General features: G+C 44.2%; 1 protein-coding gene across 3 annotated transcripts in view; it reads left to right on the forward strand.

The window, feature by feature from the left end:
• Positions 1-23,267, forward strand: part of PSD3 (pleckstrin and Sec7 domain containing 3) — a 100,145-nt gene that overhangs the window by 65,466 nt on the left and 11,412 nt on the right. For all 3 annotated transcript variants that reach the window (XM_035310195.1, XM_035310193.1, XM_035310194.1), the window contains 3 exons: positions 7,551-7,594; positions 14,522-14,715; positions 17,234-17,304. In XM_035310195.1, coding sequence (XP_035166086.1) covers positions 7,551-7,594; positions 14,522-14,715; positions 17,234-17,304 — 309 coding nt within the window. The remainder of the gene's footprint in view (positions 1-7,550; positions 7,595-14,521; positions 14,716-17,233; positions 17,305-23,267) is intronic.

Raw genomic sequence — 23,267 nt, forward strand, 5'->3', positions numbered from 1 at the left:
GTGGCCATTATTTTGGGGGCTGTTGCTGATGCTGCGTCTGTTACTTTGACACTGCTACTCTGGCAAATGCCAAAGTGAGGGGTGGATCTTACAAGTGCTTTAAGACCCTGCTCTTGTAAGCAATTTCACCTTAGGCATGTGAAAAATTCTAGTGTATTTGGTGGGAGGATGCATGCATGTGAAGTCTCCTCAGATGGCAGAAACTTGGGTCTTTTGGCATTGGGTGAAACGCTTAGTCTCTGCACCTCTGTCCCCCCTCCCAGGCAATGTGTCCACTGAGCACACGGTATAATGCCCTCCGAGCAGGACTCCCAGGGGTGATGTCTGACGCCGGTAGCTGCTGCTGCAGCGATGATCACTCAGTGCTCATTCCTCTGTGGGATTCCCCTTTCTGCCTCCTGAGTGCGGAGCGCAGTAGGTTGTGGTGAGGGAGAAAGCCACTTCTCACCTGCCTAGCTCAAACAGTTGGGAAGCGTACCGCAGCTTTCATTTTGTTTATAGCGCTGTATCCTTGTTTCGTATCGAGATACTTTTACCTGTCGTGTACATAGGACCTGTGAAGGGTATATTATGGAGGGCTGAGAAGATCCCTGCGTGCCCGTCAGTGGTACCTGCCCAGCTAAGACTACAAGCCTGCATGGGTTATGTATTCCTCTTGCCTATTTCCCCCTTGTGTCCCCAGTGCAGCCTGTAACTTTTCTTGTAGACAGGATTTTGGGTGAGATTTGTATTTTTGGCTCTACCATTGATCAGAGACGTGTGATTTGAGGCAGCCCCATTCTTTCCATGTTTTCCTCTTCTGTTCCTTCTCTGACCATCTATGATTTAGAGATCTGGTTTATGCTTGAGTTTTAGCTCTTCAATACTAATTGAATACTAATGTGTTGGTGGCAGACGCCTGGAAACCTAAAAGTTATTGCCATTGTGTAGCATTGCAAAGGATGTCTTTTCGTCAGTGAAGCCCATGTGTGCATGCCTGTACATCACCTCTCACAAAATGTCCTCAGTTCTATGGTTTTTATTTTTTAAGTTCTGTTCCCTGTACAAAAGGACTACAATGCTCAAGAGCTGTTTCTATGACTGCTTCAGCTGTTGTGGGGCAGGGGATGAATTTAACCTATTTGTGCCCCGGAGCCATGTTCCATGGGTGTTTTGCACTTACATCACAGCCTGTTTTGCTAATCTGGAGAGTATTATGTACTCTTGTGCTGTGGCTGGTATGAACGAAGCACCAACATGGTGCCTGCATATGCAATATACCTGCTGCCTGTGCCGAAGAAGTTAGCCCGGGGACCCACTACCTCCTTTAAAAACATCAGGAAATGCTTCTGTGGACACCCGTAGACACACGTACGCTTCTATATGCACAGGGTCCAGTAGCTAATACATCCTGGGTGTAACATGGGCAGACGTCACAGCCTTAGGGCAGCAGGAGAACCTGTGAAAAGGATGTTGTGGATTGATGTGCCATTATTCTCAGGAGGGTAGTCTCAAACCCAGGCTGCAGGCAAGGTGAGTTGGAGGATCTCAGGATCTTCCGTGTGATGTGCCGTGCTCAGCAGTCTCTCCTCCCGACAGACACTGTTTTCCTGCAACCGTGGGCTGAATTGCATGGTGCCTGTACAGGTCCTGCCCGCAAATGCGCAAGGGTAATAAAACAGTTTCTGAAACAGTCTGTGCAGGTACTCCACTGTCAAGAAACACTTCTCTAGCCTTTTTCTCTGTTCACTCTTAATAATTCCGTGTGCTGCCTTTACCAATAACATTGATGAAACACTCCAGCAAGTACAGAACAAATCTTTCTAGCAACCCCAATGTATCAAGATTACAGAGGAAGCATTTCTTGTGTGGCATTAATTTCTTGGCTCTTGGGAGCCCCAGCTAACCACCCTTTTCTGTTGTGTGACGATGATGTATCTGGCACAATCTTTCCTTCCTTTTTTTTTCTTCCTCCCCATCCCCCCTTCTCTCCATACAAACCAGATTTTTTAACAGAGGAGTTTCTCTTAGAAATGTTCTCCTCCAGTTGGTGACGCACTTGAAATTCCCTGGGTGAAATGATCTCTTTTCCTTCCCCCTAAAACATTCCTATCAACCCTATCTCCACCCACACCAAAACAACATTCATCGGTTCCATATGCTGCTGAACAGCTCTGTGCTGTTTTATGAATAATGTATGCCGGCTTGTTAGAAGAATGTTTGTTGTACAAACCAGTGGAATTTGCAATTGAGAGAGGTATCAGCAGACGTGCCATGCCATGTACTAACCCGTGGCCTTCTTGGGGTACTGCTATGGCATCCTTGCTGCACCCCTGTCAGAAAGAGAAAAAAGAGTAAAGCGCTGGGCGTGAGCAGATTTTGAGACTGGCAAGATGCTACAGGCACTTGGTGTTCAGAGCCCTTATACTCGCCTCACCAGGTGTTACAGAACCATGCATGGGGAGAGGAGAAAAATTCGAGATCTGAGTTTTGGGGGAGGGTGGTGAATAGGAGACAGCAATGTAATGTGGATCTATATGCACGTAATAGCTCTAGGGGAGGGTAAAAGCAGCAGACCAAGGGTGGTTTATAGCAATGCATCTCACTCCATTCCAGCCTGAGAGAAGAGAGACATCCTGGTTCAAAGGGCCTGCATGCCAAGTACAACACCTATCAGAACTGTGTGTAGGCATCCGTGATGTCTGGTATCTGTTGCTTCTGTAATCTGTCTTATTCCTGTAGGGCTCTGCTTCTTACATTGTGTGTCCTCCCTCCAGTAAATCCTGCGTGGTGGGAGCTGAGCTGGTGCCTAGCTAGCTGCCACGGTCCTGGGGGCAGAGCTGGTGGGCTGGAGCTGAACTGGGAGACCTGCAGAGCTGCATCAGCACGCAGGCTGGTCGGGAGAGGAGCGTGTGGTTCACTCTGTTCCCACAGAGCAGACAGGTGACAGAGATGTTCCTGACTTTGCCTTGTTTCAGGACATACACAGACTGTTCTTCCCAGTGCCAGCCTGCTTCCTCCCGTGACCTGCAAGCTTCCCTGTCTCTGGGCTAGTGGACAGGAGGAGCACATCTCATGCACTGAGAGCACAAGTGCATCCCTCTCCTGCCCAGCTGGAGCATCTGGTGGGAGCTGCAGAGGTCACCTGCTGCACCTCCTGTATTGGTCAGATGGTCATTCCCCCAACGATGACTTCAGAAATCAGGGCAAAACTGAGTGGTGGCAGAGAGCCTGAGAAACAAATACCAGAGAAAGCTGGCTGGGTGATCCCGGATCTCCAAAGTTGGTTTTGTTTTTGCCTGTTTACCTGCTCATGACAAGCATTTCTGGCACCTTCCCTTTTATGCACAGAGCAGGTATGAGAAATACCTGTGGCGCATTTCCTTCCTTCCTGGCAAGCTTTTCTGGAAGGACCCATGTGTGCAAATGTGGCCGTGAACTGGCACTGACAAAAAGTCTGCTTCAAGATCCTGTCCTGTGTTGCCTTTCAAAGGAAGGGCTCATGCCTCGCTCCAGGAGCTCTTCAGCTCCTTGTGCTCTACTGGCCAGGATCTGGGGAGCCTGTGCCTGCTTGTTACCTAAACTATTTACCTGGATGAGTACCCTGCTATTTCCCTGCATCTCTACCCCTGTGTTCACACCTGCTTGTGCCTTTCTTTTGTCTGCTGCTTCTGCATGCAGAGGCTGACTCACAGCATAGCAGGCAGTCGGCAGGTGCTGAGAGCAGCCTATCTAAATGGGTCCAGTGGTTTTTGCATGTGACAGGGTTTTGAGGGAGGTGAGGATGGCAGGCGATTTTTTTTTTTGGGCAGCTTTGTAAATAAACAGGAGTTTTCAGAAGCATTTTCTGCGTAGTTTTGCTTCTCTTTCCAATTGCAATAAAATTACCAACTGGTGAGAGATTGTCAAAATCTATATTTCTACTTTACCTGTTTACCAAAGGGAAAACAGATGGAATTCAGTGGCTTCTCACAGAATTGCAGGCTTCCTTTTAGAAAAGGAGGCACACATTTGTTTTCCTGTTTGTGAACAAATACAAGCAAATCCCAGTTTGCTCTTTTTTTTTTTTTTTTTTTTTTTTATAATGCAGGCTGTTAAGGGTCAAATTGGAGCTATAGGAAACAATGCTGGAGTTAAGAAAGGTGTTCAGGATGGTGCTTTCTATTCTGTTTTGTACACTAGTTAATTTATTTCGTTCTCTCTTAAAAACTACATTTCTTTCTCCAGGAAGCCCAGAGGAGTGCTGGGCCTCATGTGTAGTGGACCCAGAGATCAGCAGTTCTCAGAAAAGGAAAAGCTCCAGGTAGTAGGTTTTGGGGGTCTGGGTAATAGTGCTTACAAGTTAAAATAGTGAAACTGGGTGCTGCCGAGTAGCTGTTTATGTACTGTTTACAGTAGCCTTGGGTGACAAGAGAGAGAGAGAAAGAGTCTCTCCTTTCCAAGTGGTATCAGTCCAGCTTGGAAGATGAGACCAGTGAAATACTAATTCCGACATTCCCTGCCGTGGTCCAGCCTGAGGTGTTCTGACTTAGATATTAAATTGGCCAAGCGCTTCCCAGGTTAACAGGTGAGAAACTCTGATTTTTGTCAAACTGTGAATATGCCCAAAACCAGGTCTTTTTTTTAATTTGCTAGACAAAAAGCATGAGTTAGTAAAACCCATCCTTGCAGCTCGCCAAGTACAGTTAAAGTCATGTTCCCACTGTAATCTCTGATCAGTTTTGTTACAATTTAGCGAAGCATTTAAGCGTTTGTCTTCAAGTTTGATTTAATCATACTCTGGGAAGATGTCTGCTGAAAAGAGCTGCTGTCTGAATCAGGGCCTTGGGAAACAGCCATGAAATGACAGAGCAGGTGCTGGGCTGTAAAATAAGGGAGGAGAAAAATTTTCTTCCGATCATGGGGGAGCCCAGTAGAAACTGGGAGAATGCCACAGTATAAACAGCATTAGGGAAGGAGTGCAAAGCATCTTGAGAAGGATGGTGTGTCCAGTGGCCAGTGCACAGCAATCTCTGCCAGAGAGGTGGGCTGGGGGGCAAGGGAGAGAGCTGATACATCACCAGCCCTTACGTGGTCTGCACACTGAGGTCTCGATGAACATGCTCGGTGGGCACACTGACCGTGCTCTGTATACAGCCGCCTGGGCCGTGGATATTTTCTAGGATTTGCTGTTCCATTTTTGTAAATAACAGAGACTTTCTGAGAGGCTGTATTTGGTGCTCCATGGGGGACACAGTGTCCTTTGTCAGATGTATGCCATATGACGGGGTTGGTGTCTGTTACTCCCTAAAGAAGGGTCTGGCTCACTCGGAAGGACTGGGACAAACACATGTCACTCTCCACAAGGCAAAAGCCTGGGGCATTTGTTGTTCCTTCACCAATCTGGAGTTCTGCTTTTATGTGTCCTGCTCTTTGGCTGTAGTGATCCTTAGAGATTTCCTTAGCAGCAAGATCCATAAAAAGCAGTACTGCACAGGGCAGGTGTTCATTTTCAGACATTGCGACCCAATCTGGTGTTTGGGCCTGAGAAGAACAAGAGGCATTTCTGATGCCTGAGGGCAGGCCCAGTTTCAAAAGCTCTTCTAACCAACTGGGGAAAAAATCTATCCCTTTACCTTATATTTTGAGTAGATTTTTGGCTTAAAACTGTAGGAGAATATTTTAATAACAGTAGGAAGAAGAGGCCAAGCCAAAGAATAGTAATGGGGCTTTGACCAAATCATTAGAAATATAGTGGCTCCTAAAAGGAAGTATTGGGCAACCCGAGGCAATCAGTGCTGCTTTTCTGCATGTGCGGAAGAATGAAGGTACATCTAATTCTGCAGGACTGCTGGCTGCGTGGTAGGACAAATGTTAGCCCTTTGTTTTCTTTTCTTCCTGCAGGGTATTCTTAAAATCTCTTTCTAGCTCTCATCTGAAAATTAAGCAAATTGCCTACAAACTGCCAGCAGTGCCCTTTCCTTTACCTTTGTCGGGCTGTTTGCCTTTGGATCAGAGCTTCTCTTACAAATTTGGAGAAGATAGGTTAAATACAAATAGACAGAGAACACTCCAGAGTTGGAAATATTTCATCAGATTTCTGTGAGCAGCACAGCAAAGCCCTCTTTGTGGTGGGGACCTCTCTCTGCTGGTAAAAGTATGGTGTGAAGTACTCCTTCTAGTGATCATCTCTGTTCCATTGCTCTGAGAAACCTACTTTCATGGTACATGGCACCTAAAAGTTGCTGAATGTGTAGCATCAGCATGAGGCAAGTTGTACTGGTGTGTTTGACCTCCTTGTGTATGGTTTGGTGAAGCCAGATTTTCACAGAGCTAAATATTACGGATCTTCAAATAGACTATGCCAGATTCGGAAAGGAGTCAGCGGATCACAGGATGAGCAGCCGGATATACTCATGGGATTCCCATTGCAAGTTCAATGGTGACATATGTACAAGACTAGTTTCAACTCTATAGTCGTCCAAATTATTTTTGTTTTGGGGCAGACTTAAGACTATTTAAATGCTAATGTTTCTGTTGAGCATGTCATAGCTTCTATAGTGTGTGACTTTCAGATTTGTTCATCCTTGATGTGCTACTTTTTGGTAATCATGTGCATCAACAGTTCTTCTACACGTTAACATATTTCAAGGCTGTGTAGGAGTTATGTGCCAGAGGGAGTAAATCTAGCTATGTATATAAGGTAAATTACAAATGTGGATTATAAGTGCGAGAATCAGGGACGTTCCATACCAAAATACCTCACTTGAGTCAAGTGGCCTATTTGAAGAACTCCATTAGCTTGTAGTAATAGCAGGCTTTTATCCATTGTATATATCAGCACAAATCAGATGCTTTTATCCAAGTGCTTCCTCTCAAAAGAAATTCATCCCAACTGTCTGATATCTATCAAGGCTAAAGTCACCCTCCAGACCCTTTTTATTGCAGGCTGGTATCAACAACAGAATTGGGACCCTTGGTGTCAAGCCTACTGGCTTCTGTCCCGTGAAGTAAAACAGTAACTACATCAGCAAGTAGCAGTCTAAGACATTGATCTTCAAACACAAAAGTTACTTACAGTTTATTCTTCAGTTTTGCACTTAAATGGAATTTATTTATGTCTGAATGTGTAACTGGGGGAGGCATTCAGGTGTCCGTGATGCTCAAAAGCTTTGGATAGGTATCCTGGTATACTTCTATTGGTAAGCCTCTGTGATGAAGTCTTGGCCTCGTTAAAGTCAGTGGCAAAAAATCTCACGGACTTTAGCTGCAATGAAATGTGAGCTTGAATGTCAGAGTGACGTGTAGGGTTGTAGTCTTGTGCATTTTGCAAACTTGTGGAGTTACTTAAAAATAAATACAGAAAAAATTGTGTTCCAGAAAATGACTCTACTCTCAAACCATGTATTCTGGTATTTTCTTTTTTAGATGAGATTTCTTCTCAAGACTTTTTTGTTACCATAAGCAGATATGGTACTTTCTTGATCAGAGACAGCTCACTTGCTCATAATAGTTTACTAATTTTCATTAGCATATTAATGTATGTGTAGCAGGGGTAAAAATAATCACATATTTTTTCTTTCCCTTTGCAGGCTCTCTACAATTCAATCAAGAATGAGAAGCTTGAATGGGCAGTGTAAGTATACTGCATGGGATTTAGGAGTTTAAAAATAGTACCTGAGTAGTAACCTGTTTATAATTCTGTGTCACCATCTGAGTGGGCTCCAACGCCTGTAGAAGATAGCCAGCGTGTGTAATGAGTTTGCTTTTCTGTTAATGAATGACCTGGCAATACTGCCTCATCTGTTTATCCAGTAAGGGGAGTTGTTAGTGATAGGAGCCAATTGCATTTGTAAGGAAAGAGGACATTTCATTTTGTAGGAAACTTCAGCCTGAAAAGAGAGAAATTAAATCCTCTCTTGTTCTGTGACTGCATAAATAAAACAGATGTTGACTTCTCCCTTTATCTTTCAATACATTGTGTCAGAACCGTTGAATAGAAACACACATCTTGGATTGAGTTTCCTGCTGTTGGTTTATTGTCTTGGTTTGTCTCCTGATTAACTATGGATAACTTGACAACAACCTAATATGAAAGATGATAAATAGGACCAAGTCTGATATCCCCCTATCCTTAGCTGCTTTTGACAGACTAACACTTGTTAACTACTGAAACAAAGAAGATGAGAGAGCTTCCATTCCTAATCATGTTAAATTGACGTTTCTCTGTGCTTAGGTTTTATGTGGTCGAAGTATGCCAGCAAAGAGTGAAAGGGTCTGTTTTAGATCTTGCCTCTTGCAGAACAGTGGGTTTTGGTGTAAAATAGAATGATGTCTTTATCAATATGGGTTTACCTATCTGAAACCTCGCTTTCCTAGGACTGCATGCTCCTGCATCTTAGTGGTAGCAGCCCTAACCACTGCCATAGGTCTTGCAGGCCCACTGACTTCTGATCTTCCTTAAGTTTACATTCTGCAAGTGAGTATCTTGTCAAGGCATAAAACCCTGCTTACAAGGGCTAGTTATCCCAACTGGGATTGCAGCCCCTGTTTTGGAAGTGTAAAGTCAGAGTAGTGAGGAAGGTGTGTGGGTAATGAGAATCGCCATGAAGTGCAACCTCTGATGAGCCTTGTAAGAAGCAAGGTGAGACATTCTCCCAAACCATATGCTGGGTCTGGAATATGCTGTGTGAATCTCACATGTCACAAGATCAGAGCGCTTTGCAGGATACTTTCGCAGAGGTACTTTAGACCCAGCAGAATCTGTTATGACTTTCATGTCAGAATTTTTCTCTTGGCAAGAGACCATATTGTGTTTAATCGATTTGGGCAGCCTCCCGGTGGGAACTGGCTCATGCCTGGCTCTGCTCCCATGAGCTTCAGTCAAGGTGATTTATGGGATGACCTGGTCCTGTATAGGTAATAACTTCTCTGGCATTTACGTAGTCCTGACTATATCCATTGCTAATGAATTGTTTGGGGGGGGGGGGGAAATGCAAGCAGGCTGGAAGAGGGGCAAACCAGAATCTTAAATTAGGCTTTGAGAGGTGGTTGTAATGCAACTCAGGAAGATAGCTGGGACTTGCGTGCAAATTACTTTCTGTGCTGAGAAACACAGCTCATTATGGAGAAAGCTGAAGAGGTAGTACCTTTAGTTTAGGCCTGAGAGGGATGGCTGGAAGAGGAAGCATGAAGACGTTTCTCCTCAGTGTTACACTGCTGTGGGTTGGTGTAAAGCAACCCTAAGCAGCCTCAGGACTGCCTGAGCTGGAGGGAGAAGGCACATCACTGTGTCTTGATCTGCTGCAGAGAAAGGTGAATGGGAAGGAGATGTGGTCAGTTTTGCTGTGAGAGAACTGAGAAAGGTCCTCTCTGTCCTTTCCAAAGAACATTCATTTGCTTCCCCTGATGGAGTTGGCTGTGGAAGAATCGGGAGGTAAGGCAATGTGGAAATATGGCTGCAAAATCCAGTATAACCTTCCTCACGGTGCTGTTAAGATGAAGGAACACCTTTCCTCTAGCTAAAATCCCCTTGAGGATTTAAAGCTGTTTTGTATGAGCGAAGAAGCAGTTTAAGAGCTTCTCTGGCAATGCAGTATTGGTGGATTAATGGCTGTCTGTAAGTCCTTAGGCAGGGACGGCTAACAGTGATGAGATGGGGAAGATTGCTACCTGATCCTTATCACACTAATTACAAGATAGCACGTGCCATCATGCTGAGTAGGTTGCTGTCCACTTCCAGCAGAATTACAGTCCCTAAGCCCCCTGAGAGGAAAGGCTACCATTGATTCCAAATTTGTAGTCAAAAGTAGTGGCACCTTAATCAGCAGATGTGCTCCTCATCTGTGTCCATAGGCATTCGGTAGGACAAATACTCGTTTATGCTTTATGAACAAGGAAACATGAGTACAGCTCTCAAAGAGAATTTACATTAGAATTCCTTTTTCTGCAGTACTTGCAGGTTCCAGCTCCCTAAAAGGTTAAAAGCGAATCACATGCCATGATCTATAAAATACACAAATATGACCCGGAATCCATGAAGAACTGGTAAATGTAGTCCTTTAGTACAATCTTCCACCTATCCCCCCAGGTTTTTGATTAATTTTCACAACAGAACTACCACAAAGCATTCTGTCATTTACTGGTCGTTTCCTCTTGCCTGCCTGCCTTGAGAAAAGCAGTGTGGGAAAAGTGACCATCATAGATATGATTTCGCTGTCTCTTATCCAATTCCATGTTTCTTCTGCACTGCATACCACTCTAGATCTCTCCCGTCTGTTGGACTGTAGTTCATTTCCTTGAATCACTGGTCAAGGACAAAGTAGCGATGAGGCCTCACTGAGGTCATTGGCAGAAATTCCTACCGACTGCAGTGAAGCCAGGCACTGTTTCGTCCAGTTAGTCCAATCCACCTTGTTTTCAGTGTGCTGAGGTCACTGGAACTACGCCAGTTTGGTGCATTTAGCCATGATAATTGTGTAATAATTTCTCATGCTTAAACTTCCCCCAAGGGACTTGATTTTTTCGTGAGATTTTTTTTTTATGCTTGAATGGGAACGTCTTGTTCTGCCCTGACATCACCTGTAAGACTAAATGAATTCAAGATCCTGTGAATATGAATGCTGAGAAAAGATAACACTGACGGGAGGGACCTGGGTGTATTATTTTCAGGGTACAAAGGCTGTTGCAGAGAAAGGTGTGAGTTCTTCACACCCATTGTGGATGGGCTTATATTTGAAACAAGGGAATTTGATGTTAAACGTTTAAAAAAACTTCCTAGCAATAATTCTTGTAAACCAGGAAAGAGCTTTACCAGGACAAGCTATGAAAGTCCTTTCACTGGAGGTTTTCATGAACTGTTTTTACAAATATCTGTCTAGAATGGATTACGAAGAATGGATCCAGCAATGGATATTAAGAGATGGGTTAGCTGACCTTTTAACATCCCTTCAGTCTCATTGTCTATAATTTTACATCCCAGGTTTTGTAGGTGTTCCTCCTCCTTTGGCTTTTGCATCAGTCGTTGTCAGCTTTCAAGTGAATAAGAAAAACGAGTTTGATTTCAAAGGTGCCAGAGCTAAATATGTTTTGTTTGCACGATGTCTGCATGGAAATGTGATGGTGAACTTCATTGTTCTCCATTGCTTGTAATATGATGTTTGCCTCCTGCTGCAGGTGATAAGAGCAATAAAATAATCATCTTAAAATAAACTGAATAGTAATTTGGAATTAATAATATGAAATCCCAAATTGCTGTTTACAAAGTTGCAGAAACTAAATGGCTGTGTTTGAGCCAGTAGTACCTGGGATGCTGAGACTGAGCTGGTTATAATGACATCTGTGCTGAGTCTCACCCTTTTCTAGGTCAAATCCAGAAATCTCTCTCCATTATAATTACCATTTCTTTTCTCAAATTCTAGGATGTTTCCTGCTTGCAGCTTAATGATTAGTTTTAGAGAGGGGGTTGGCTGGTAGTCACCTGGCTCTCCTTTCTTCTCTCCTCCCTTTGAGAAAAATGCCACAGGGAACTTCTTCCCATTGGCTTCTCAAGTCACATTCCTGATAAAAATGCTGTCTATCCCACAGATTTGTATAATTATTTGTTACACATAGGAATATTTTTTAAATGCCATTTCTTTTAAATTGATGAACCCAGTCTTTTTTTCTTGCCATGTCATGTAAGCTTTCTATTCGAACAAATGCAAAGAAGCATTTATGTACTTTTTATCAGTCCCCACCTGACTCCATTCCTGACCAGTATTATTCATCTGACTTTAGAGGGTACACAACCAAAGATCATTACCTGAACTGTTTTGCTGCTTTGAAACTCCTCCCAGTCCTCCTTCTTTCTTCTTATTCTTGACTGCTGAAATAAAATGAAGCATTTGAAGAAGTGGGTTCATAGAGCCCCAGATTTTATCTCTGCTTCTGCTAGATACTCAAGGTCAGAGGGAGATAGAGGCTCCTCAGCTGTTCATCCATTCCTTCATGCTCTCTGTAATGCTTATGCATGTTGACATTCGAACTGTCAGAGTGTCCAGGTCTAACAAGTGCATGGGGCTTCTGAGTCTCAAGGATGTCCCATTTCCACTGTCAGTTTAAAGGGCCATTTAAAGGCCTGCTTTCTGCTACTGGGTGTCAGGACAGCAGATGCCATTATATACTTGTCTGCCCTGTCTGCAATTGTCTTTTGCAGCCAATTTAGCTGTGCCAGAGATGCTGAGTTTGAGAGCACCACCCCCAGCACTAGGGCTGTCCAGGATCCCCATAACTGCTCATCACAACTCTCGAGGCTGCTTGGATAAGGGCACAGGGATGTTCCCAGAGGACAGGATCAGTATTGGATAACTTGCTCCTGGGGATCCAAAGAAGACAGCACATTCCAAAAAATCCTAAGCCATTTACTGCAGTAGGTCTCTGCTGACAAGGAGAAATCCGCTGTGTCCTTGGCTGAGATCCCAGAATTCACAAGGCACTTAAATGTGACAAATCAGCTTGAGTGCTTAGTGCCCTAAGCAAGATTTTAGTCTGGATTAGGCACCGTGAAATACACAGAGAACTGGGTGGAAAGAATGTGCTCCTGGAACGGACACATCTAAGAAGCATGTGACACACAGTGGTCTGGCCTGGCCACTTGCTAGTCAGAGCAGTAGGCACAGGAAAGGCTGGGGACAACCAAAATTGTCAGTAATTCCTACCCTTTTTAGCTTGGGAGAGGGCCTCAGCCAAACTGTGCACAAAGATACCCTTATTGCTTTGACCAACAAAAAGTTTGTTGCAGATATCTATGTTCTTAAGTGGAAAAACACAGACTGGTAGTCTGGAAGATGCAAGCACTGGTCTCCTGTGCAGCAATCAGATCTTCCAGTAAAAGTTTGACTCCCCTTATTAATTAGAAGACCTCTCCAGACCACGCCTTGATGATATGTTGCACCACTATAGCTACATCTCTACAACTGAAGCAAGTATCTGGCACCTGTCTGTGGCTCTCAGGCCAGTTGTCAATATTTAGCACCCGTACCCATACTGCCAAAAAGTTTTACCCTCCCAAAGAAGGTGCCATTGGAGTGGTCCTTGGCTATAACAACTCCTAGTCCGTGGCCGGAAATTATTTGAGAGCCTGCTGGGCTTAGACCATGCCAAGCATGAGGTAACAACATGAGAGGTGATCAAATTCAAGTAGTTGGGAACGTTCCCTGGCACCGCTGAGTGCACTGATTTGGCCTCCGTGTCTCTGGGTTTGGTTTCCTTGTTGTCACATCAGGTCAATGCCCTGGTATCTCGTCAGACTACATTCCCCAGGAAGCCAGAAAAGGTTGGGATGTTACCTGATGGTCCCTATAGCCTGCAGCTCTTGGAGGATCTTTCTGTGGGTGGTCGTTTGCATAAGCAGATGTGGTTGCAGCATGTTGTAAGAGGAGCTTTTAGACTGATGTATACCTTGCTAATCTTTGAAAAACACCTGTGAACGTGTGTATGTTTGGAAGTTTTGCTTTGGGTGATGAAGTCTGCCGTCTGTGCTGATCATCTGGGCCCAGTAAAATGCAGCAGTCTGAAGTTTCACCTTCTCCCCACAGGTAGCCATCATTGCACTCAAGCGTTAACGATTTTTTTGTCAGGTGCTGGTTTTAGGGGAAGCATTTCTACCATATCCTTCAAATGGCAGCCTTCAGCCTCCCTGTCATACCTTGGGCAGTCACCGGGAGAGGAATATGTGGGGACTTCAAAGGAGACAAGGCTGCTTGGTAGTCTGACACTAACTATGATTCCCACAGATGTGCCATCCGGCCAGATTCGGGGGCCCGTTGTTTCTCTGAAAGCTATCGTTTTCAGAGATGGACACCCTTTATTTTCTAAGTTGCCTTATCCTTTTTGCTTTTGGCTGTGACGAGCAAGAAGGCATTCATTAGGTAGGCAATGCTTGTGACTTGCTGAAAGGGTTGCACTGTTGTTCCCAAGAACTGTGTTGAATACATTGTACTAATAAGTAACATTTTGAGCAGCATTTTGTTTCTAAAATACAGATAACATAATTCACCTACTGTAGTTTTTATTTTTAAATTACTACTTTTATGCTAGTCCGTGGAGGAAAATAAAGAAAAGGGGGTAGAGTCTGTGTTTCATATGCTAAGTTAAGGAGTAAGCCGCAGCGATCTGTAGTAATCTAATTCTTTTCATCTACAAGTGAATTCATGGAGAAATTGGAGATTTTTCAGGAGAGCCCAGCAGGCAAATATTTCCTATTTTAGCACTCAGATAAGTGGAAATAAAAATAGGTGTAGCTGGAGGACAGAGAACACTCTTGAAGGCCTGCCTTTTGGGAATGTAAAAGGCAAACTTTGGCTTCCTTTAAAATCCAGCTCCCATGGCCTGTGCTGGTGAAGTAGGTGAACTGTAGCTTTGCTATAATCTCTCTGTGTTTTGGTGCATGTGTAGGTTTCTCACTGCATAGGGTCCCGTATGGAGTGGGAGGTATATTTTAACATGGACTGTGCAAGAATTACTGAAATAAAACCTTGCTGGTCAGTTGCTCGCTCATTATTGTTTTTCATTACTTGTTAAGGGATGAAGAAGAGAAAAAAAAATCTCATTTGGAAGGTACAGATGAAAAAGATAATGGGAACCAGACGAAGGCTGTAAGTCGAATTGGCAACTCTAACAACCCATTTCTGGACATCCCTCACGACCCCAATGCTGCTGTGTATAAAACTGGATTTCTGGCTCGGAAAATCCATGCAGATATGGATGGAAAGAAAAGTAAGTATCTTTCGCACTTAACATCTCTCTTCCTCGTTATCTCTGCGCAGAGCCACTTATGATGAGACTGTGTGGTTCTCAAGGTGAATAGTACTGCTTCATTAGGGGAAATTGCAGCAATAACAAACAACAAAGCAATTGGATTACCACACTCTCGCTATCAGGCCAGGGTTTATATTGTTCGCTCCCATTTGTAGCTACTCTAATGCATGTGCATAATGAGTAATATGATACAGCAAAGCAGTGTGAATCTTTTGGGCTAAAAGAAAATGAAGCGCGTGGTTTACAGAAGAGAAAACAATTTCTATTGAATTACAGCTCTTCTGTAGTATTTTGATAATTCTCCTTTTCCTTATGTTATACCAGATTGTTTCAAATCTGCCTTCCCCTCTAGGTCTGTCTTTAAAGAAAGGCTGGTTTTGATCTCTGCTTGGATAATCCTTTAAGTGTTCCCTTCCCTACTTTCCCCATCCTGGGTCACACAGCTGACAAGTTCAACAGCTTTTGGTAACGGCCAGAATTATGCCATGCAATTTATCCCTGCCCCTTCTTTGTAATAATATTGCTGTGTCTGTTATTTACTTTAATTATCCTCTTTCCTTCTTGTCCTACTTCTGCTCTTGGGGCACTAATTATCAAAGGCCTTTGATTTGACTTGGAGTGTCTTTTGTTGTTCAGTTAATCTTCAGTTAGAAGTTGGGCACATTGATCCTTTTGGTCCCTTCCAACTCGGGAGATTCTATGACTGATTTTATCTTCAGTTTGTTTTCAGTTCATGGTCTTGGAAACAGCAGAGGCTACTCGGAACATCTGTATTTTTCCCAGTTGCTACTAGTGGTTCATCCTGTTGGGTTGAATTCTGAAGGCAAAAATGAACTTTGTGATTGATTTCCGCTAACTGCAACCCTCTCTCGTTAGGCTAAGCTCCTTTGTGTGTTGTGCTAGTATATTTTAGAAGGAACATTTGGAGGTCACTGTTTTCAGCCTGAAGACTGACAGGTGGACAACTAAATCTAAGCGGAGATGTCGTAATCAAACCAAACAGTTCTTTATGATGACTGGGTGTTCTGAAGAGGTTCTTCTTTATTAGACTTCTGTTTGTTTAACCTTAAGTAATTGTATATGGTTACCATTAATAACTTAATTATAAATATTCAGAATCACTCATTATTCAGTGCACTGGATATTGGCATTTTTGGGATAATCCTTTAATGAGTAATGTCATTAGGGCTGTGCTTTTAGAATTTCCTGTATACATCAGAGACTCGTCTCTTATTGTCATGCAACTCTTGAAAAAGTTACATTCAGACTTTCTGGTCGCAAGTAAGATGAAACTAATCTTTAAAGTTAGGGCTTTTCATATTTCGTTTCTTATTGTAATTGTTACAGGGCCAAGATCAGCTTGTGTGGGCTTGCTAATGAGGTGGTGTGATTACATGCTGTACCTATTTCCTTAAGAAAGGAGTACTGAGGGCTAAAGCACTTAATGAGTCTAGAGGAGAAGGACATAACAGGGGCCAATGGTTGGAAGCTGAGATGAACAAACGCCAATTAAGAATAATGCTCATTGTGTAAGATGAGAACGATTAACCACTGGAGCAAGGGACTAGTAATTTCTTCACTGCCACTTGGTGTCTTCAGATCAGAATGAGATGCTTTTTTGAGGGTGATGCTTTAGCAGTGTGTTAATCTCAGTACAGAGGTCAGTGGATGCTGGTCAGTGGTGCGTGCTTGGTGGAGAGCGAGCTCAGATGCTTCTGGTCTCTGCGACTGTACAGCCTGTGCCTTCTCTCCCTGTACCACAGCTGAATTTCAGACTGGAGCTTTTATGCTGAATTCACCTCCTTGCTCCCCCTCCCACCTTTTTTTTTCCGACTGCTTGTTCCTGGGAATTTGTGGGATGGATATGTTGTCTCTGTTATGCTCTTCAGTGCCACTTCAGGTTTCTTAAGGGGTGATTTTTTTATTTTTTTTTTCCTTAGTTTTTCATTTGGCTCCCCTCTCCATCCACTTCTTTGGCTTCCCCAGTGGCTGCAGGAAGAGGGGTGAAGCAGCCATCTGACCACTCAGTGCCCACTTGGGTGTGCAGCAGCTGCACGAGGGAAGGATGGTCTTGGGAGGTGTTGATTTTCAGGCTGTGTCTGAGCAGTGCCTGCCAGCCTGTCTTGGCATGGAGAAAGGGTGTTTCCTACTGAAAACACCGCCACTGCACAGAGCTTTGACATAGCTCTACAGGGGCAGTGTACACCCACCTGCAAGAGCACAAAGACCAGATCTCTCTGGCCTGTTTTCTGCATTGCTCCTGTTCCTTTCTGATCCAGTCCAGGGCTGTCGTCAGGGTTGTTTTATTACTTTATCTCACAGCAGGTATGTGCAGGCACTGTGCTGAGTTGCATTGTCCTTTGAAAAGGAGAGTACAAAGGAGGTTTAACATAGGACTAATGTAGCTCTCCTGTTGCCTAGACAAAGTGTAAAAATGGATCTGAGTTAAATGGGTTTTCATTTGTTTTCTTTGCAGCTCCCCGGGGAAAGCGAGGCTGGAAAACCTTTTATGCTGTGCTGAAGGGAACGGTCCTGTACTTGCAGAAGGTAGGAGAAATCACTGTCTTTTGGAAAGTAATTAAAGAGGGATAAAGCAGCAGGCATCTTCTCCACTCTCACAGCCCACCTCCAGGTTCCTTTCTCTCTGACACACAGTATAGCTCTTCTCTCTCTCTCTCTTATCCTGTTTACACACACATTCAGATGTGAATCCTCTCATTGACACCCTCGTTTCACAGTTTCAAGTTCAGTCCCATTGTCCCCATCCACATGTGCACCCTGTCAATTCCAGTTTATACCATTGCTGTCACTCATGACTGACAAAACAGCCAGCTTCACCAGCAAAGACAGTATCATCTCTCTGTGTCTTGCATACATTCCTCTGGGCTGCTTTTAACACTGCAGCTGATATGTATGACTTCACCCTCCTGTAAGGCTGTCCTCCTTTCCAGTCTTTTCTCAGTATACTTTTCTGCAATGCCTGCAAGAGCAGCTGCAAAACAGTTTAACAGCAGCTCTGTCTTAGTAGGAATATGCTCCATAGCAAAACTGGAGGATACCATTTTTTTTTCTAAATCAAGATAGAAACACTTATTTCTAACAAATTTTATTCCCTGCCAGCAAGAAGTCTAAAAAAAAAAAAAGTCAGCTCAAACCCTTCAAGTCTTTTGGTGCAAGCTTAAATACATTATAATAAAGTTTTAACTATAAAAGTCTTAAACTGTAGCTTATTTTGGAAAGTGAGATGTATTATATGAGTGAGAACTGACAAAATCAAATAAATAGTAGCAGCTAGGTAGATTTTTAAGGCTTTTTGACCCCAAGTGTAAATGAATTCTTCTTGAAATAGTGGTGGTGTCTGTCCACATTGCCCTGCATTGTAGAATTTTGCTCCATTGAAAGCATTTTTACATTTCCAATGTGTTTTGTGACTGTCAGGAGTGCAAGTTCAAGTGCATACTGTTGTTTCTTCCTCCCCTGCTTTGGTTTTCTGAAGATGTTGGTGTCATTGAAGGCAGTATGGTGTATGACCTTCAAGAGGAATTACAATAGTATGGATCAAATTCTTACAGCATGTGGTTTATGAGCTGGATGGTCTGCACTCGGTGCCTGTTTGAGAGGGCTGGAATGCTGAAGCGGACAAAACAATCTGCAGGCAGGAGGAAAAGGTTTGGGCTGAAAGTTGGGCGTGACGTGCTCAAAGCCAGTGCAAGAGACTTGAATGAAGTCTCCCACATTGCAGCTGACCCTTCCCTCTCTCTGGTCCTTTTGGTGGCAGTACATTCAGATTTTAGTAAAGTGGCCTTCCTGGCAGGCTTGTATTTGCCCTTTCCTGTGTAAATTTGAGACAGCTGCTTTGATTTCTGAAGTCATATTTAGCAGTTACCTGAAAAGGCTACGTGGCTCCCTAAGAAGTAAGAAGGTTCCTTGTCCATAACACATTAATTAATTCCTTATTTGATCCTTGAGAGTTGTTTAGTAATCATTCAAGGGAAAGAACTAGAGATGCTATCTATTTTACAGTCTTAATTAAAAACTTCTGCATGTATCACTGGAATACTAGGTAAAAATACTTGTCCTTTGACAACATGTACAGATGCTGATGTACTTTCCCACCTAGTTCTGAAACCACTTTCTCTGAAGCTGCAGCATAGTGACGAGCAAGACTGACAGTTTAGTGCCAAAAACAGTTGACAGAGGGGTCTGTCTGATGGGAAATGGCTCACTCCAAGAGTGATGGGGCAGCTGTGGGCCTCCCCGAGGTGCCTGTAACCCCTGCTCAGCAGCAGTGCCTTGTACTACAGCAGTGAAACACAATCAGGTTACTCTTCAGCTCCAGAAGGTCCAGCAGGGCTTTGCTTCAACCCTGAAACAATCTTTGCTCTGTTAAGCACGTGCTGTCACAGAAGTTGAGGATGACAGGGTTTTAAAATGTACAGCTAGACTAACCCGAGTTATAGTAGAAGTTGCTGAACTGTTGTTGACTTCTGGAGTAAACATATACCAGGAGACTGAAATTTTCCTAATTTTGTGAAGTTCAGGAGCATTTTAGAACAGCTTGTTTTCTTTGTAGAAATCCCAAACTCTGGTGGTTGTCATTGGCAAGGGATTTCCATGGCTCTGTTTCCCTTCTCTCCTGATTCTATGGTGCTACCCGGCATGGTGCTTGCACACACAAGTTTTCCCTCTTTCTCTCATTATCTATGCATCTGTGGAGGAAACAGCTGTGATGATAGTTTCATTGCACTGAGTGCTATTCAAGCAGAGGAGGGAGAAATCTCACTGTTCTAGGTGCTGTACGCACACAAACATACAAGCCTCTGCACCGTTGCTTTCTGTATTCATCTGTAGCTCAGCTGTTTCCTCAAGACACTACTGTAATATAAATATTAACAGCTGTGATTCCCCCATTGGGTAGTGTGGGCCTGATTCTCTTCTCATTCTCTTTGCATCCCTGTCTTCTTCTCCTTGTTTTGCTGTCAAAGTCCATAGACAAGAGTGGTTCCTTAAATGGTGGTCATTTGAGATTTACAGGTGAGTTTATCTGGGCAGTCTGGTCTCTGTGCTCACTCTTTTTTTTCAATTGGAAGTGCTCCAGTGCTAATTACTGTGCTGCATCTTGTTTCTCTTTTTTAATGAGTGATATGAGAGAGATGGTTTCTGAATTAGTGAGCACAGAAGCCACTGGAGGGGCTCAGTGGAAGCTATCGCAATTAGCCAACTAAACATGCCTGCACAATATTATATAAAATGAGAAGTTTGACATGTTTGGGATGTTCGCCCTGACTCTGGACATCCTCAGGCCAAGGTTAATTTCCTGCCCTCTGTTTATATCAAGAGGAAATTGGAAAGCAGGAGCTTGACAGAATGTCTGTTCTCTAGACTGACGTGGGAGGTGATGTGCATACAGAAGAGAGGTTTGTAAGGAGAGGACATGAGGCTGACCTCACTTCCTTGCTTGAAATTGCTTTATGGGCAGGGAGGGCATGACATGGGCCTTCATGTTTTGACTCTGCTCTGGGGTTTGTAACATCTTGGCTCTTTGATGTGGCACTTCATAATGTTGTGGGATTTCAGGTATTTTTATGTAACTTCCCTCAAACGTGTTTCCTCCATTAAATTAAAGAGAGAGAGAGAGAGGAAAAAAAAGCCGTAATGATGTAAAGTGATCAGTGACAAGACTTTCTGAAAGAAAGAATTTTGCATCTGTCACATGCAACTGAGCAGAGATATCCACCCACGGGTACATTGGCTGATAAAAAGCCCATTGCCGTTCTTTGGTCTATCAAAACTGGATATAGAAACACGTTGACTCTGGGTCAGCAGAATACGGGAAAGCCATTCGTAAGGGGTCTGAGGCGGATGAATTCAGCCTGTAGTCGTATTGTGTGCAGCATTCGTGGCAGCCCTCAGTCGATGCAGAGGTCGCATTTCCTTTCTGGCTCCTCATCTATTTCTTGCCGCTGTCGTGGTCTAACTTTAGTGAGCTGCCTCTCATTTCAGCTCCACCTCCGTGCTGACACCAGCACTTCAGAGCATGTGCTGTCCTTGATGGCATATGAGACACGGGTGTTCCTGCGCCCCTAGCATTCCCTGCCAGTTAAGAGGAGTTGAAGGCCTTAAGGGAGGAATTTTGACAGCACATTCACATCCCTCCAACTTTCTCTGAGGCTGGCCAACTACTTGGAGACATTTCCGGTATGCCGATCAGTGCTTTTGGAGAACCTGGCAGAGCCCCAGCTGTCAAGGTAGACGGCAGCCAGCTGATCCAGGAGGATTAGCAAGGATTATCATGAACTCTTTCCCTCGATAAGGAGGGGTTTGAGTCAAGACTGCTTCTGGGGCTGCCCAAATGTGGAGTTCTTCTGGAACAGGTTTAGGCACCAGAGTGAGTTTGTGATCATTGGATTCATCTCACAGAGAAGGCTGGGAGGCACCAAGCAAGGCAATAGCTGTCAATGTCTCACGGCAGTACTTTGAGGAAAGCCAGAATATCATGCTTTTGGGATCTAAGTTCATTTCCTGGCCTGGAATTTTCTCAGTGCCCCTGGATAGTGAAGCCAGTAATTTACCCCAGAGCTACTACCAAATAAATCAGCTTTTGTACCCGTGAGGTAGGGCGCTGACCTTAGGGTTTACTTCCTTCATCTTCGAGATAGGGCTGAGCCAGGTGTTGGACAGCTTCCAGCAGTTCTTGCCCTTTGGCTAGAGACTTTCCCAGATTTTCCGTGAGGAAGGTTTAGGGAGTGCCCTGAATGCAGTAGGTAAAGTACATCGTGATCTCCAAAGCTTGCTGGGACCCATCTATGAGAGAGGAGAGGCATTTGGCTTAGCTCTCTACCATACCTTGAAAACCTAATTTGTCACAGGCGATTAGACTGAAGGCTGTGCTTTGGCTATCTGTAGAGCAGTGCCTTTCCGTTAGTCCTGCCACAGATCTGCGGTGGGTGGTGCCCTTGTCTGGCCCCGAGTGGAATGGTTGCAGTGACGATATTGCTGGTAAGCTGCTTCTTCCTTGTGTGTTGGAGAAATGTCCAAGCATCAGGCTGTGGTCTGGCACTAGCTGGACCTCTGCAGGGAAGGATGAGAAGATGACAGAGTAGCGGGGTACTTTGCCCTCCCTTCTGGGACATGCTGGTCACCACGGGTGGTGACCCCCATCCCCTGAAACACATCCTGGAGAGACCTTGGCAAATCCAGCTTCTCACTGGTGAGAGCACAGATGCCCTTAGCAGTGGTCTAATTGCCTCCATTTGCAGCCTCTGTCTGTGTACCACCAGATAAGCCCTCTGAATCAGTTCGTGCATGTTAAACAGCTCTTCTCCAGGACGAGTACCTCTCGGGGTGTTGAAGCTAATGTTGGCCCTGCGCATGTTTTGTGTTCTGCAGTCTGTTGTCTGCTAAACCTGGCCTCATCACTCTTGTGTTCAAGTGAAGGGATCAATAATTAAGACAACTGCAGGGAATTACTGTTGAGCGTTGCAGCCATCATACCCACTCCCTTGGTGGGTGTTTCAGACGAGACTGATTTCTGTGATTTACCAAAGGAGAGCGATAGAGTCAGTTGCAGGCTGCTTTGGCCTCTCCCTAAGAAACTTTGTGTTTATTTTTACAGGTACAGCATTGCTGGTAAGTGTTTTTTTTTCCTTAAAAAAATGCTGCTGGCTTTCCTTATATTCAGAAAACCACTTATAGTCGGGTGGGCCTTAAACCAAACTTGTGGCTACACCATGATTGTGCACTCACCCACCCAGCTCCTGTTACTCAGGAGATCAAGGACTGCTTCCAGGGTGGTAACGGCAACATAGAGGAGTTCGTGTCCCTGTGGAGTGGTACTGTTGTCGTGTCAGGACCATGCTGTGCAGACCCTGCCCAGAGAAGCTCTCCCCTCCTGCAGGACAAACAGCTCTGTGCTTACAAAGAGACTGTGTAATGTGATGTGACTGGGAGCTGGCCTGGTCAACCAGGATGGTTCCTTCTCGTTTCTGCAATACAGGCTGCAGATGGATACGGATTGGAGAAGATGTGCAAAGAAGCTGTGTGATGGTGCTGGGTCATAAAGCTGTCATTGCATTGGCACACCAGTCACTGCTAGCATCATGCCTCCCTGGTGTCATAGCAAGAGAGAGGTTTAAATGTTGTTCCTATATTTGCTTTGTGGAGAATGATAGAAAGGCGAGAGGGACGTACAAAGATAATTGAGAAAAATACAAATTGAGCAGTGGGAGCTGAGAACTCAAGCAGGAACTAGCAGCTGAGTAGTGGAGTTGGAGGGCTGTCCATGAAGGATTCCTGAAGTGAAGACAAATAGTCCATAGCTGTTTTGATAATCACCTATTCCTTGTTCCCCTCTCTTCTGTCGGGCAGGTAGTAGAACTACTTCTCTCCCTTGCAAAGAGGCAAAAAAAAAAGAAAAAAGAAAAAAGAAAGAAAAAAAAAACCACCCCAAAACAAAAAAGGAGATTTTAAAAGTAGTGGGAACTGCAAGTGCTCAAGTCATATTGCATTCA

The sequence above is a fragment of the Oxyura jamaicensis genome, chromosome Z, assembly GCF_011077185.1.
Source record: "Oxyura jamaicensis isolate SHBP4307 breed ruddy duck chromosome Z, BPBGC_Ojam_1.0, whole genome shotgun sequence".
Taxonomy (NCBI): domain Eukaryota; kingdom Metazoa; phylum Chordata; class Aves; order Anseriformes; family Anatidae; genus Oxyura; species Oxyura jamaicensis.